Raw genomic sequence first — 15437 nt, forward strand, 5'->3', positions numbered from 1 at the left:
ACCAACATCAAGCTCCACCAACTCAACAGCACCCACCACCTTTCCCACCCAACCTGAAACCACCCATGGATCACCTGAAAAGCTTGGTTCCACCTTCTCCAAAAATCTCACACCCACTGGAACAAATGTATCTTTAACATAACCATGTCCATCACAGTTAGGTTTGATAGCTAAACGTGAGAATTGTGTTCCATCGTGCAGCGTATAATGTCTGAAGAGAAACAAGTGCTTTCCGCTCTGGTGTAGTTTATTTATTTACACATTGGCTCTTTTAATGTTTTGATCACGAGGAATGGAACTCCATAATACACTGAACAAAAATATAAATGAAACATGCAAGAATTTCTAAGATTTTACTGAGATTTCAACTGAAATAAATTCATTGGGCCCTAATCTATGGATTTCACAACTGGGAATACAGATATACCAAGATAACTTGGTCACAGATACAAAAAGTAGGGATGTGGATCAGAAAACCAGTCAGTATCTGGTGTGACCACCATTTTCATCATGCAGCCCGACATCTCGTTTGCAGAGTTGATCAGGGTGTTCATTGTGGACTGTGGAACGTTGTCCCACTCCTCTTCAATGGCTGCGCAGTTGCTGGATATTGGCGGGAACTGGATTCACGCTTTCGTCCACGTTGATGCAGTGCATCCCAAACATGCTCAATGGGTGACCTGTCTGGTGAGTGTGTAGGCCATGGAAGAACTGGGACATTTTCAGCTTCCAGGAATTGAGTACAGATCCTTGTGTCATTGGAGCATACATTATCACGCTGAAACATGGGGTGATGGCGGCGGATGAATGGCACGACAATGGGCCTCAGGATCTCGTCATGGTATCTCTGTGCATTCAAACATCGATCAAAAAAACTTGTGTTCATTGTCCGTAGCGATTGCCTGCTAATTCCATAATCCCGCTAACAACATGGGGGCACTATGTTCACAATGTTGACATCATCAAACCGCTGGCCCACACATGAGGTCTGCCATCTACCCGGTACAGTTGAAACCAGGATTAATCCGTGAAGAGCACACTTCTCCAGTATGGCCAGTGGCCATCAAAGGTGAGCATTTGCTCAGTAAAGTCAGTTACGACGCCGAAATGCAGTCAGGTCAAATTCTCTAAAACGACGTTGGAGGCGGTAGAGAAATTAACATTAAATTATCTTGCAACAGCTCTGGTGGACATTCCAATAGCACACTTCCTCAAAACTTGAGACAACTGTGGCATTGTGTTGTGTGAAACTGCACATTTAGAGTGGCCTTTTTTTTTGTCCCCAGTACAAGGTGCACCTGTGTAACAATCATACTGTTTAATCAGCTTCCTCATATGCCACACCTGTCAGGTGGATGGATAATCTTGACAAAGGAGAAATGCTCACTAACAGTAATAAACACATTTGTGCACAGCATTGAAAAAGAAGCTTTTTGTGCATATGAAAAATGTCTGCAATCTTTTATTTTAGCTCATGAAACCAACACTTTACATGATGTGTTTATATATTTTTTCAGTGTAGCCATCTCTGTGATATCCAAGCCAACGCTGCATGCATTTAACATAGCACAACCTTCAAGTATCAGACTACGTTACATAGAATTCAACACAACCATTATGTGGTGTTCTAATAGAAAAGACGCAATTATCACAATTTTCCAACCAAAACATTTACATAGAGGAAATGTGAAATAACACTCAAAATAAGAGGCCACTTGACCATGCCAAAATTAAGTTCTATGAACTTTTTTTTTGTGTGTGGAGGGAGGCAGGTGCAGTGTTCTGTTTATACAAAATAAAGGGAGGGAGGGTAAACTCTTCCTTGGTTGGCCTGCCCTTGTCTTAAGTCCAGACACATGTGAATGTGATGTCCAGTCATAGTGCCCAGCCTGCTCTCCATCACTGGAGGGCCTCTGTGTTCCCTGGCTGAGGGCCTGTCTCAGGGAGCTCCAGCTTTTCACACTTAGTCAGTTTCAGGGTTAAGTGCTGGGAGATCTCATTGGGGTCGGTGTACAGAGCAGCAGGGACGTTCTGGAAGACAAGGAGGGAGATTTTGCAAATGACTAACCCTCTACGATAGTATGATAGTATCAGCTGCACAGTGACATGCATGAAGTAGCATGAATGATTTGGACAATATGTTTTAGACAAAATCATACATACTTTTTAGCAAAGGGTGGAAATGCTGACCACTTGTGGTTAAAAGTGACCTGAGATTGGAAGTTTGGGAGCTCAAACCCTGGCCGAATCATACCAAAGGCCTTATAGTTGAATGCTCTTTCCTTGAGTCATAGAATTGCATTGAAATGACTTGTGCAATTTGAATATGTGCAATTTGGAGGTGTGGCCACTTGGAAACAAAAGTTAGACCTCTTGCTCAAACCATTGTAATAGTTTTTTCTTATCCTGCACCTACTCCAAAATGTCAATGAATATTCTTATGTTACTGAATGTATCCAGAGGATTTTCAGATTTCGTTATTGTCAAATGCTTTAAAAAGTTCAGCAAATGTAAAACGCCCATCAACAGGTTAATGTTTGGATTTAATCCCCTGTCAGGTGAACTGTTGTGTCCTCACCTTCGGTGTGATAATTTCCCCATAACCTTCAAAGTGTTTTTGTTCAAATGCAACACTGGTCACACATGTTTTTTCCACGAGTATAAGGGGGTTTAAGGATCTGAGGCATCAGTGCTCCAAGCTTTCAGGGAGAAGACTATACTAAACTACACATGTACTCTCCAAACAGAAAATACAATTCTCACCTGCAATTCTGAAATGTTGCTTTCTCGAGTGCTATACTCTCTGATCATGTAATTCTTTCCAGCCTGTAAAGAAAACCAGGGTAAGTGATGACTCATTCCATAAGTAGGCCTAGCCTTTTCATAGTTGAACTTCTTAACAGTGAATATTGTCCATTTCCTGCTAAAGATATCCACAGAAAATGACTCTCATGCACATCCACTCTGGTGGTTAATCGATTGTCATTTCTCAGGACAGCCCAGTCACACTTGCCTCGTGGTAGAGCCGCGTGTCGTTTATACGGATCAGAACTCCATCCACTCGCAGGAAGAACCTCAGAAGCAGGAAGAAACTGGTGGGCATCACTCTCTGTAACAAGTGGGTAACAAGAGGATAAGTCATTCTTCAAAACCTCATTAGCCTCTCAGAGGCAAGCATTTCAGAAAATGCATTTAACATAAGTAGTTGAATAGGAAAATTGCCTTTTTTTAAATGTTTATTCCTGGTCTTACAGCCCCCGCAAGAGCATGTCCTTTGGCGCTTGTCACGGAGACGGACATATGTTATCATAAAGTATCAGTTCCTGTATGAAAGTACCACTCACTATTTTGACGCTGATCATGGACACTCCGTGGTCGTGCAGCTCGTCCTCAAACAAAAGCACGTCGTCGAAGAACATGATCTGCTCTCGCGCCTTCAGCTTCTCCATGTCAATGCGCTCCGACGTTTCTGTCGCCTGATGGAATAGCAGGTGTGTATTCATTAGTGCACACCATAGCAAAAATAAAATATTTTCCCACAAATATAAAAGTTTATCATTAGACGCATTCAGGTAGGCCCCTCCCCATTTCAGCCCGTTTCATTCCTAGTGAATGACCCCCCCAGACAAGAGACATCTTGAGACCAAAAAGCTTTAGAATATTAAGCCTATGCGAAGAAACTATTGCGCTCCAGGCAAACTACATTGCAGTCATTGCATTTCATCAACCGATGGTTGTGTGACACATCATTGACGGCACAGTCGGGCGTCAGGCTGCCATATCATATGGCGTGGTTAGATGACGTGTTAATCACCTATCCAAGCAATGTGAGATCTGGCAGGCATCTGCAACAAAGTCTGTCTTAAACACAGCCAATGACTTACAAGAAAATCTTCCACTTAGTCATGCATCGATGTCAATATGAGTCTAAGTTTAATTTGGACTTAAAAGTTAAGATGTGTCCCTTATTTTGTAATGTTTGTGTTTGGGATATTGTGTTGTATCCACAGTGTGAACCCGAAAAGCCTCTCAATTCAATTCAATTCAATTCAAGGGGTTTATTGGCATGGGAAACATGTGTTAACATTGCCAAAGCAAGTGAGGTAGATAATATATAAAGTGAAATAAACAATAAAAATTAACAGTAGACATCACACATACAGAAGTTTCAAAACAATAAAGACATTACAAATGTCATATTATATATATATATATATACAGTGTTTTACCGTCATCTGCAGGTCCTCTCCTAACAAGGTGCCTCTGTAGTCTGTGGTGTATGTCCAGTCGTAGCGTTTCACTACCTCTTTGGAGTGTTCAGAATCAGCCCTGGGAATACAGCCACATCCACATCCACTCACTGAGATCATTCCCCATAATAGGACTGGTTAGGACTAAACCATTTAAAATGCCACTGTTTTTCTACTTCAACAGCATTTAGACAGTGAAGGTGGCTAGTGTATTATCACAGAGGACTTATGATATGGGTTGTACCTGCTCTCTTGCCATTCCTGTGCACAGGCCACTTTCACAGAGTCATGCATGTTGTTGACCCTCTTGAGGGCATCGATGGCATTGAACTCAATGCCATAACCGTCTGTGTGCTGGATGCGTAGGATGTTGTCCCCAAACAGCATCTCTGGGAGCGAGGGCATGTGCATCTCCTCCCCTAACCTGGGACGAAACTGTCAAGCTTGAAACCTGAACAACTAACCTCAATGCAGCTTAGTTGGTAAATTGACGAGATTTGAATGACTAAAAGTAAGTCTAAGTCGATAAACAAGCTCCCCAATGTAGACTAAACCTTAAGAATATTAAACAGAGAATTAAAAAGACAAAGTATTTGACACAAAATACTTGGAATAGCTTACCGTTCAATGTCCTTAGATTTCATAATGTGGGTTTTTGCAGCAGTTACTTTCCATGGTCCGAATGTGAAGTCTTGCTTACTGCTCTTAAACCCATGGGTCATCATGGCTGACAAATTGGCAAACATCAACTGTAAATACAGACACCAAACCCATCAGAGACAGAAGTAAAGGACGTCACGATAGCCTAGACAGCCAATAGTGGCCGCTAAATCTGCACTGTCTAGGATTCATGTGTATTCCTGGTATTACACTAAGCGTCCCCGTCCCCGGCTGGTAAATAAAACATCCGTCATTGGGGCTTCTAAGGCATCATTTTCCTCCTTAACTAGCTTTAAATGGTGAGCTGTTGGGTAAAAATGGTACAAATGTGTAATGTCCTAATAAAACACATTTTCCACCACTCTTTTCAGATTTTGACAACTTATGCCCCACACGGATTTCCTTACGCTGTAGGTCATGTTTACGGAGTCTTGCCCCGCTACTGAACAGACAAGTGTAAATTAGTGTTTGTGACAAAAGATGAAGGAGAGCCTGTCTTGTCAGCGATGGCATTTGTTTTGTACAAATGCTAAATATGAAATTTTCATTCAAGACAGGATAAATATATTGTTTCAGGTGATAAAACATGTTTTATTTAGTTACTTTTTCATCAACTTGTCTAACTTTATAGCAAGTCAAGCTACCTTGCACTGCAGAGCAGCTAACTAGCTAAAAGCTAGGTTGATGATTCCAATGTAGCAACCTCCACCTAATAATTATCATAAAAAACAAACGTCATTACTATCACAACAAAATAACGGGAGGCAACAGCCATAATATAGTTGGCTTAACAGGCAATGTAACATTACTATTAAAATAGTACTCACAGGAATAGGTAATTATTTACAAATTACTAGCTAACCCATAAAGCCATCACCGAATACCATATATTTTCATCTTCTGTGGTTTGGTAACTTCCTGTTCTTCAATGAACTCTGGCTGGAATGAAGACGACATCAAGTTAGAAAAATGTCAAACAGGCTGACTACACCGCTCGTGTCACGTGCACGAGCGTTGAAAAATACGTTTAGAAATGTATATATAGGCTAACGTCACGCTGCTTAGCGAGTACTACTTCCTCCTGATTCGACTCACACAGAGGCTTGAACCACAGTTTTATAACTATTCCAAGATAGGCTCGTCTGTTGTTTCCAATGGGAACAAATTAATCATAGTGGGCAGAACAAGCAAGGAGGTGGGCAGAGTCAAGCACGAGCTAGTGAGATCCTATTGGCGTGTTTTATCATTTATTTGCATATTTCCATTATGGAACACCTACTCTGAAGTGTGCAATACCTCAATTAGCCCGTTTACTCTTCCTAAACAATGCACTTTTTGGAATCTTTGGCAAAGGGTAAAATCTACAAACGCAGTCCACTTGTTTGTTATAGATTCTCGTTTTGGAAACAGAAAATGTGCAGAATGTCTGCCAAAATCCATCTCGCTCCATTTTCAGTGAGCTTCCTCTCATCACCATATTTGGTAGTGAGTGGAAACTCCAACTGGAGGCTTCACATTTATACATCAGGTGAAATTTCTGGCTCATTGTTCTATTGTTGCTTGAACCCAGGGCCAGAATATGCGAGCGGAGCGTGCCCAATTTGACTGAAGCGTGAGTGAAAATCCCAAAGGAGCGTCAGCCTGCTCCAATAGTGCTCACTTCATAAGCTTAGGGCATGCCCACCCCAGCATGCATTTGTAGGCTACTTGTGTGCTGCTATAGCCCCTTACTTTAGCTACTGTCATGGAGTTCGCTAGATATTTTCATACAGAAACTGATAAAACATACAGGTGCTACATCAAGGTGACTTACAAAGATGAGGACCAAGAGCAAGTGAGAGAGTGCGATGATGTAGTGTCCACAACTAAAGAAACATTTTGGGATCTGAAAAGACACTTATCCCAAAAGCATGATGGTGTATTTACTACCGGCACATGCTAAAAGAAAATAACGAGGTGGGTAGACAAGTGTGTCATTGGAGCAAAGTATTCCTAAACTAAAAATCTGATCTCTTAAAACGATTTGTTCATTTTCGTTATATTATCTATACAATAGGCCATAATAGATTTTTGCACAATAGGTCTGGCATATTCCCACATTCAAGGAGCTTTCCATTTTGATTGGGTTATTTTGCCTTAAAACATTTAAGACCTTTAAGACCAACCTATAGAAAAAAAGTAACTCAACATCTCTGCACAGCCTGGCAAGAGTAGCCCAAGGGGGTGTTTAGCATCCCCAGTGGCTCTGCAAGTGTGGAGAGGATATTCACCGCTGCTGGCCGGCTCTCCAGGCACCATCGCATGAGTCTGAAGCCCCAGACTGGCCAAACTCTTGTTTCTAAAAATGAATTCAAAGGCACTTAGTCATTTTAAATTTAATTTGTATTTAATTCTAAGCAAGTCGTAGCCTATATGTGCAATGTATAGACTATAATGATTAAACGCCAAGCACTTTGTTCCTACCAGCCTATTGTGTCACACTCGCAAATGCTTCACAATGTATTTCTTTGTAGGCTATAGCCTTGAAATAATAATTAGGCTCCCTGTCTGGCTCCTGACCTATTTAGAGTGTTTTTATATACTGTTAAATATGACATGTAGCTTATTTGAAATGATGTTCACTTCTTACATTCCCCTTTCCATGTTTATTCAAATACTTTTCATTGAAATCCATATAGGGGTCCAGGTAGTCACAAAAGTGGCTGTTGGTTAAATTGTGATTTTTAATGAAAGGAGTTTAGGAGAGAAAAAAACTGAGCACCGAGAGGTTTTTAGCTGAGTGGTAGGAAAGGACACGAAGCGCACATCTCAGATGAGTAGGATTTCCAACTGCTCACATGCTCTGCCCAAGGCCTCTGCTTTGCTAGCACAGATGTCCGCCCTCCAGAAGCACACGTCCACCCTCCTGAAGTGGGACACTTCATACCTAGCTATTACAATAGAACACAATTCCTAATGATTCTCAATAACCCATGAAAGTCAGTCATTAATAATTACCACAACCACAAGTCAGACTTTGTGGGACTATCACTTCCGTTATCATGAAGTGCTTTGAGAGACTAGTCAAGGATCATATCACCTCCACCCTACCGGACACCCTAGACCAACTCCAATTTGCTTACCGCCCCAATAGGTCCACACGCTGCCCTAACCCATCTGGACAAGAGGAATACCAATGTAAGAATGCTGTTCATCGATTACAGCTCAGCATTTAACACCATAGTACCCTCCAAACTCGTCTTTAAGCTCGAGACCCTGGGTCTCAACCCCGCCCTGTGCAACTGGGTCCTGGACTTTCTGATGGGCCAACCCCAGGTGGTGAGGGTAGAAAACAACATCTCCACCCCGCTGATCCTCAACACTGGGGCCCCACAAGGGTGCCTTCTCAGCCCTCTTCTGTACTCCCGGTTCACCCATGTCTGCGTGGCCATGCAGGCCTCCAACTCATCATCAAGTTTGCAGACAAAAAATGCATACAATGCATAATCAAGAGCATCCTGTCAGGCTGTATCACCGCCTGGTACGGCAACTGCTCCGCCCACAACCGCAAGGATCTCCAGAGGGTAGTGAGGTCTGCACAACGCATCACTGAGGGCAAACTACCTGCCCTCAAGGACACCTACACCACCCGATGTCACAGGAAGGCAATAAAGATCATCAAGGACAACAACCACCCGAGCCACTGCCTGTTCACCCCGCTATCACCCAGAAGGCGAGGTCAGTACAGGTGCATCAAAGCTGGGACCGAGAGACTGAAAAACAGCTTCTATCTCAAGGCCATCAGACTGTTAAACAGCCATCACTAACATTGAGTGGCTGCTGCCAACATACTGACTCAAATCTCTAGCCACATAATAAATAAAAAATTGGATGTAATAAATGTATCACTAGTTACTTTAAACAATGCCATTTTATATAATGTTTACATACCCTACATTACTCATCTCATATGTATATACTGTACTCTATATCATCTACTGCATCTTGCCTATGCCGTTCGGCCATCGCTCATCCATATGTACATATTCTTATTCATTCCTTACACTTGTGTGTATTAGGTAGTTGTTGTGAAATTGTTAGATTACTTGTTAGATATTACTGCATGGTCGGAACTAGAAGCACAAGCATTTCGCTACACTCGCATTAACATCTGCTAACCATGTGTATGAGACCAATAAAATTTGATTTGATAAACCCAGCCTATTTCTACAATTTCTTACCCTTAACCCTAACCACACTGCTAACCTTTGCTTTTTGGTCCCAATTTAAGGTTAGGAAAACAAAAATGACCATGAACATCCCACCTACTTCTTTTTCAAGTCCTATATATATATATATTTTTTTATTATTACAAAATTCCCTATAAAAACACGCCACTTCGATACAGCTACGACCGATGATCAATAGGAAGAGGAGTCTGACTGTAGGAGTGTTTTTGGAAAAAGTGTATTTTTGCTGATCCATGTGCTTTCAGGGTAGGTGAAAGCGGAGTTGGATGCTGTGGAATCAGTGAGGGTAACCAGAAGCGGTCTTGTGATAATCATTTGTTTCTGCTGGTCAGAGGGAGAAGGCGCTCCGCATTAGAATGAATGGGGGCAAGAAATGTGAATTGTTTTGCACTCAAGAAAAGGGTGCCATTGAAAGGAGCGATTAATGGGGTAGCAGTAAATGTAAAAGTTGACCAACTGAAGGGGAAGATTCCCAGTGTTTGTGATATTTTTCCATTGGTGCGACACACACAGGGTGGCGCAACAGAAGAGTCAGTCTGTTCTTTTGAGTTTTGATGTTGAGTCTTTGCCCGACAAAGTGATGTTAGGATATATAAGTTATCCTGTAGGAGCATTTGTGCCAAATACATTACATTGTTATAGGTGTCAAGCTTATGTGCATGTGGCAGCAGTGTGTAGGAGGGAGGTTCCTGTGTGTGAGAAGTGTTCAGAAGGGTGTAGCATTAGGGAAAGTGGTGGTATGTGTTAATTGTAGGGGTGCCCATTGTGCTGGGGATCAGAAGTGAGAGGCAGGTTGAGGTTTCCAGGGTTAGAGTAGCGCAGAAGTTGTCTTATGCTGAGGCCGTGAAGAAAGTAGAGGAAGATGGGTTAAGGGGGAGGGATCCTGAGAAGAGTGGTGTGAGTAGTAGATCTGTACCAGTACAGAGCAATAGGCCAACAAGTGATATGTTTCAGTAAGATTGGATTTTTAGCAATGGTTATCAACTGTACTGCAGGGATAGAAGTAAGTCGCAGAATTTGTAGGTTGTTGTGGCAGCTGCAGAGAGGGATTTGGGTGTGTGAGACTTCAGAAGCATTACAGGGTGTGTTAAGTGGTGGTGTCCCATCCCTTCAGGTTGTTGGCCTGAAGTAGGACTAAATAGATTTAAATAGTGGACTAGGGTAGAGTTCCTTTTTATTTTTATTATTTGAGTGTTGTGTTAGATGGTAGGGTATTTGTTTATTTATGTAACTCTGTGTTGTTTGTGTCGCACTGCTTTGCTTTCTTGGCCAGGTCGCAGTTGTAAATGAAAACTTGTTCTCAATTGGCCTACTTGGTTAAATAAAGGTGAAATTAAAAATTAAAAAATAAATAAAAGGGAGTTTTACAGTCTAGTAGGTGGAGGTAATGCAACATTTATTGAATAACAATTGCCATTAAACCTCATCAAAGAAGAACAGCTACGACCGGAACTTATTTTTGAGCAGGTTATAAATTACGCAGCAGGTTAAGATAATTAAACAAGCAGGTTTGAAGAATTGGGTTAAGATTAGGGAAAACCCGCCCATCCAGCATCACTACTCTGGACGGCTCTGACTTAGAATACGTGGATAACGACAAATACCTAGGTGTCTGGCTAGACTGTAAACTCTCCTTCCAGACTCACAATAAGCATCTCCAATCAAAAATGTAATCTAGAATCGGCTTCCTATTTCGCAACAAAGCTTCCTTCACTCATGCTGCCAAACATACCCTCGTAAAACTGACCATCCTACTGATCCTTGACTTCGGCGATGTCATCTATAAAATAGCCTCCAACACTCTACTCAGAAAACTGGATGTAGTCACAGTGCCATTCGTTTTGCCACCAAAGCCCCATACACTACTCACCACTGCGACCTGTACGCTCTCATTGGCTGGCCCTCGCTTCATACTCGTCGCCAAACCAACTGGCTACAGGTTATCTACAAGTCTCTGCCAGATAACACCCTGCCCCATCTCAGCTCGCTGGTCACCATAGCAGCACCCACTCGTAGCACGCGCTCCAGCAGGTATATGTCACTGGTCACCCCCAAAGCCAATTCGCCTTTCCTTCCAGTTCTCTGCTGCCACTGACTGGAACGAACTGCAAAAATCACTGAAGCTGGAGATTCCCATCTCCCTCACTAGCTTAAAGAACCAGCTGTCAAGGCAGCTCACAGATCACTGTACCTGTTCATAGCCCATCTATCTACCTCATCCCCTTACTGTATTTATTTATTTTGCTCCTTTTGCACCACAGTATCTCTACTTGCACATCCATCTTTTGCACATCTACCATTCCATAATTGCCATATTGTAATTACTTCGCAACCATAGCCTATTTATTGCCTTAACTCCCTTATTTGACCTAATTTGCACTAACTGTATATAGACTTGGTTTTCTACTGTATTATTGACTGTATGTTTTGTTCATTCCATGTGTAACTCTGTGTTGTTGTATGTGTCGAACTGCTATGCTTTATCTTGGCCAGGTCGCAGTTGCAAATGATAACTTGTTCTCAACTAGCTTACCTGGTTAAATAAAGGTGAAGAAAAAAAAACAGGACGTGGGCGGGGCTCATCATAGCGGCGAACGTCTAACTTCTAGCTATTGCAAAATTCAACGCTATATAAAAGAAGCAGCAGGTAGCTGACAAACGGGCACGAATGTTTATTCAAAAGGAGTGGCAAACAACCATGCAATAACTTGATCAAGCATCCCACAAACGTATTTATCTAGCTGGCTAACACTAGCTGCGCCTCCGGCTTGTTTTGTGACAAGCTGGCTGGCTCACCATCACCATATAAGCTTGTTATCTTAACTTCACTACTAATGGATAGCCATCCCAAATGAATAACCTACTGAAAAGACAGATAATTGAAATTAAAATCAGATATTACATTAAAAAGATAGCTAAAAGTACACAACTTACTCCAGTATTTTGATCGTCAGATAACGTCCATGAAAGAGAGCTTCACAGAAATGCTTCCGACGTACTTTTCATTCTTGTATTATATGGTTCCGCATCATTTAGCCATATACTAGCTGCTATGTTAGACAGGTCCCAAAAATGAATTGAACAGAAATAAAATGCTTAATAAAATATTATCTTAGAAATGTTTTCATATTTTTTATTTTTTTTACTTGAAGTGTATGGCAGTTTTACTTTTTATATGTTGTGGTGATATTCTGCGCTGTCAACCAGACATAAGAGAGAGAAGATGACTGGTATCAATTACATAATCAGAGGCATTACAGTCAAGTGTTCCAAAATGGTAGTTGTGAGAATGTCCTAAGTAATTGATCCCATCCTAGGATTTGGTACAGTGGGTGGTACTGTCTATGGCCCTATTGGTACAGTACAGCTTGCTCGCTTTAATTTTATTTATTTATTTAACTAGGCAAGTCAGTTAAGAACAAATTCTTGTATACAATGACAGCCTACACTGGCAAAACCCAGACGATGCTGGGCCAATTGTGCACTGCCCTATGGGCCTCCCAATCACAGCCGGTTGTGATTCAGCCTGTATTCGAACGAGGGTGTCTGTCGTGACATCTCAAGTACTGAGATGCAGTGTCTTTAGACAGCTGCGCCATTCGGAAGCCCCTTGTCTATGTATGTATGGCAGTGGAGAGAGGGATTGAATTATGGTCTCCCAGTTTTGAGTAGACATGGGGCTGCTCAGTCCCAGGGGATACACTGAGGCCAGTTTCTTGGGACGTTCCCAAGAGGAGAAAGGTAAAGAACACTCTCTAGAAAACAGTAAATGTGACATTCAAAAACTGAACAAAATGCATTTGTTTGGGAAAAAAAATCACAAATAAGTCCCCTACAAAAAGCCTGACCCATAACCTACATTATATGTTTATGACTCGTACTGTAGTTGGAAATGTGCGATAGCAGTGAAGGTTTTATTAAATTTGTACTGTTTTCTAACGCATTCTAATCAAATCAGTGTATTAGTCACATGCGTACTTAACCCTAACCAGCAATGCAGTTTAAAAATAAGAAATAAAAGGAACAAGTATTTAAAGAGCAGCTGTAAAATAACAATAACCAGACTATATACAGGGGTACCGGTACAGAGTGAATGTGTGGGGGCACCAGTTAGTCGAGGTAATTGAGGTAATATGTTCATGCAGGTAGAGTTATTAAAGAGACTATGCATAGATAATAACAGAGAGTAGCAGCGGTGTAAAATAGGTGGTGGAGAGGGGGGTGGGCAATGCAAATCATCTGGGTAGCAATTGGATTAGATGTTCAGGAGTCTTATGGTTTGGGGGTAGAAGCTGTTTAGAAGCCTCTGGACCTAGACTTGGCACTCCAGTATCACTTGCCGTGTTGTAGCAGAGAGAACAGTCTATGACTAGGGTGGCTGGAGTCTTTGACAATTTTTAGGGCCTTCCTCTGACACCGCCTGGTATAGAGGTCCTGGGTGGCAGGAAGCTTGGCCCAGTGATGTACTTGGCCATACGCACTACAGTTGCCATGCCAGGCAGTGATGCTCTTGATGGTGCAGCTGTAGAACCTTTTGAGGATCTGAGGACCCATGCCAAACCTTTTGAGTCTCCTGAGGGGGAATGGGTTTTTTCATGCCCTCTTCGCAACTATCTTGGTATGCTTGGACCATGTTAGTTTGATGGTGATGTGGATACCAAGGAACTTGAAGCTCTCAACCTGCTCCACTCCAGCCCTGTCGATGAGAATGGGGGCATGCTCGGTCCTCCTTTTCCTGTAGTCCACAGTCATCTCAATCCTCGTTTTCCTGAGGTACACAATCATCTCCTTTGTCTTGATCACATTGAGGGAGAGGTTGTTGTCCTGGCACCACACAGCCAGGTCTCTGACCTCCTCCCTATAGGCTGTCTCGTCATTGTCGGTGACACGGCCTACCACTGTTGTGTCATCGGCAAACTTAATGATGGTGTTGGAGTTGTACCTGGCCGTGCAGTCATGAGTGAACAGGGAGTACAGGAGGGGACTGCGCACGCACCCCTGAGGGGCCCATGTGTTCAGGATCAGCGTGGCGGATATGTTGTTATCTACCCTGACCACCTGGGGGCAGCCAGTCAGGAAGTCCAGGATCTAGTTGTAGAGGGAGGTGTTTAGTCCCAGGGTCCTGAACTTATTAATGAGCTTTGAGTGCACTATGGTGTTGAGCTGTAGTCAATGAATAGCAGTCTCACATAGGTATTTCTTTTGTCCAGGTGGGAAAAGGCAGTGTGGAGTGCCATCTGTGGATATGTTGGGGCGGTATGCAAATTGGAGTGGGTCTAGGGTTTCTGGGATAATGTGTTGATGTGAGCCATGACCAGCCTTTCAAAGCACTTCATGTCTACAAACGCGAGTTCTACGGGTCAGTGGTCATTTAGGCAGATTACCTTAGTGTTGTTGGGCACAGGGACTATGGTGGTCAGCTTAAACATGTTGCCATTATAGACTCGGATTGGGAGAGGTTGAAAATGTCAGTGAAGACACTTGCCAGTAGGTCAGTGCATGCTCGCAGCACATGTCCTGGTAATCCGTCTGGCCCTGCGGCCTTGTGAATGTTGACCTGTTTAAAGGTCTTACTCACATCGGCTGCGGAGAGCGTGAACACACAGTCGTTCGGAAAACCTGGTGCTCTCATGCATGTTTCAGTGTTATTTACCTCGAAACGAGCATAGAAGGCATTTAGCTCGTCTGGTAGCCTCGTGTCACTGGGCAGCTCTTGGCTGTGCTTCCCTTTGAAGTCTGTAATAGTTTGCAAGCCCTGCCACATCCGACGAGCGTCGGAGCTGGAGTAGTACGATTCGATCTTAGTCCTGTATTGACGCTTGCCTGTTTGATGGTTCGTCGGAGGACATAGCGGGATTTCTTATAAGCTTCCGGGTTATAGTCCTATTTCTTGAAAGCGGTAATTCTAGCCTTTAGATCAGTGCGGATGTTGCCTGTAATCCAAGGCTTTTGTTTGGGGTATATACATACAGTCACTGTGGGGACGACATCTTCAAGCCACTTATTGATGAAGACAGTGACTGATGTGGTGTACTCCTCAATGCCATCGGAAGAATTCCGGAACATATTCCAGTCTGTGCTAGCAAAACAATCCTGTAGCTTAGCATCTGCTTCATCTGACCACTTTTTTATTAACCGTGTCACTAGTGCTTCCTGCTTTAGTTTTTGCTTGTAAGCAGGAATCAGGAGGATAGAATTATGGTCAGATTTGCCAAATGGAGGGCGGGGGAGAGCTTTGTACGTGTCTCTGTGTGTGGAGTAAAGGTGGTCTAGAGTTTTTTCCCCTCTGGTTACACAT

General features: G+C 42.7%; 1 protein-coding gene across 4 annotated transcripts; it reads right to left on the bottom strand.

Moving 5' to 3' along the window:
- Positions 1-1444: 1444 nt before the first annotated feature.
- Positions 1445-12158, bottom strand: LOC112258194 (TIP41-like protein). Of its 4 annotated transcripts, none has more exons than XM_024432389.2 (9): positions 12074-12106; positions 5795-5849; positions 4872-4999; positions 4495-4674; positions 4230-4329; positions 3345-3476; positions 3014-3109; positions 2764-2826; positions 1445-2031 (listed from the first exon to the last, which is right to left on the bottom strand). In XM_024432389.2, the coding sequence occupies exons 2-9, from the start codon at positions 5795-5797 to the stop codon at positions 1900-1902; spliced, it is 834 nt and encodes a 277-aa protein (XP_024288157.1). In that variant the 5' UTR covers positions 5798-5849; positions 12074-12106; the 3' UTR covers positions 1445-1899. The 4 variants fall into 4 exon arrangements, with proteins under 4 accessions (XP_024288157.1, XP_024288160.1, XP_024288158.1 ...); XM_024432392.2 differs by having other exon boundaries at positions 5738-5849; positions 12074-12091; XM_024432390.1 differs by lacking the exon at positions 5795-5849 and having other exon boundaries at positions 12074-12158.
- Positions 12159-15437: the final 3279 nt, after the last annotated feature.

This window comes from Oncorhynchus tshawytscha, linkage group LG09 (assembly GCF_018296145.1).
Source record: "Oncorhynchus tshawytscha isolate Ot180627B linkage group LG09, Otsh_v2.0, whole genome shotgun sequence".
Lineage (NCBI taxonomy): Eukaryota > Metazoa > Chordata > Actinopteri > Salmoniformes > Salmonidae > Oncorhynchus > Oncorhynchus tshawytscha.

Excerpts from the sequence above, each read along its gene's own strand:
- LOC112258194 (XM_024432389.2), bottom strand. Across the intron at positions 4,330-4,494 it reads CAGGAATGGCAAGAGAGCAG|GGCTGATTCTGAACACTCCA; the intron begins GTACAACCCATA and ends CTGTATTCCCAG. Across the intron at positions 3,477-4,229 it reads GAGAGGACCTGCAGATGACG|GCGACAGAAACGTCGGAGCG; the intron begins GTAAAACACTGT and ends CTATTCCATCAG.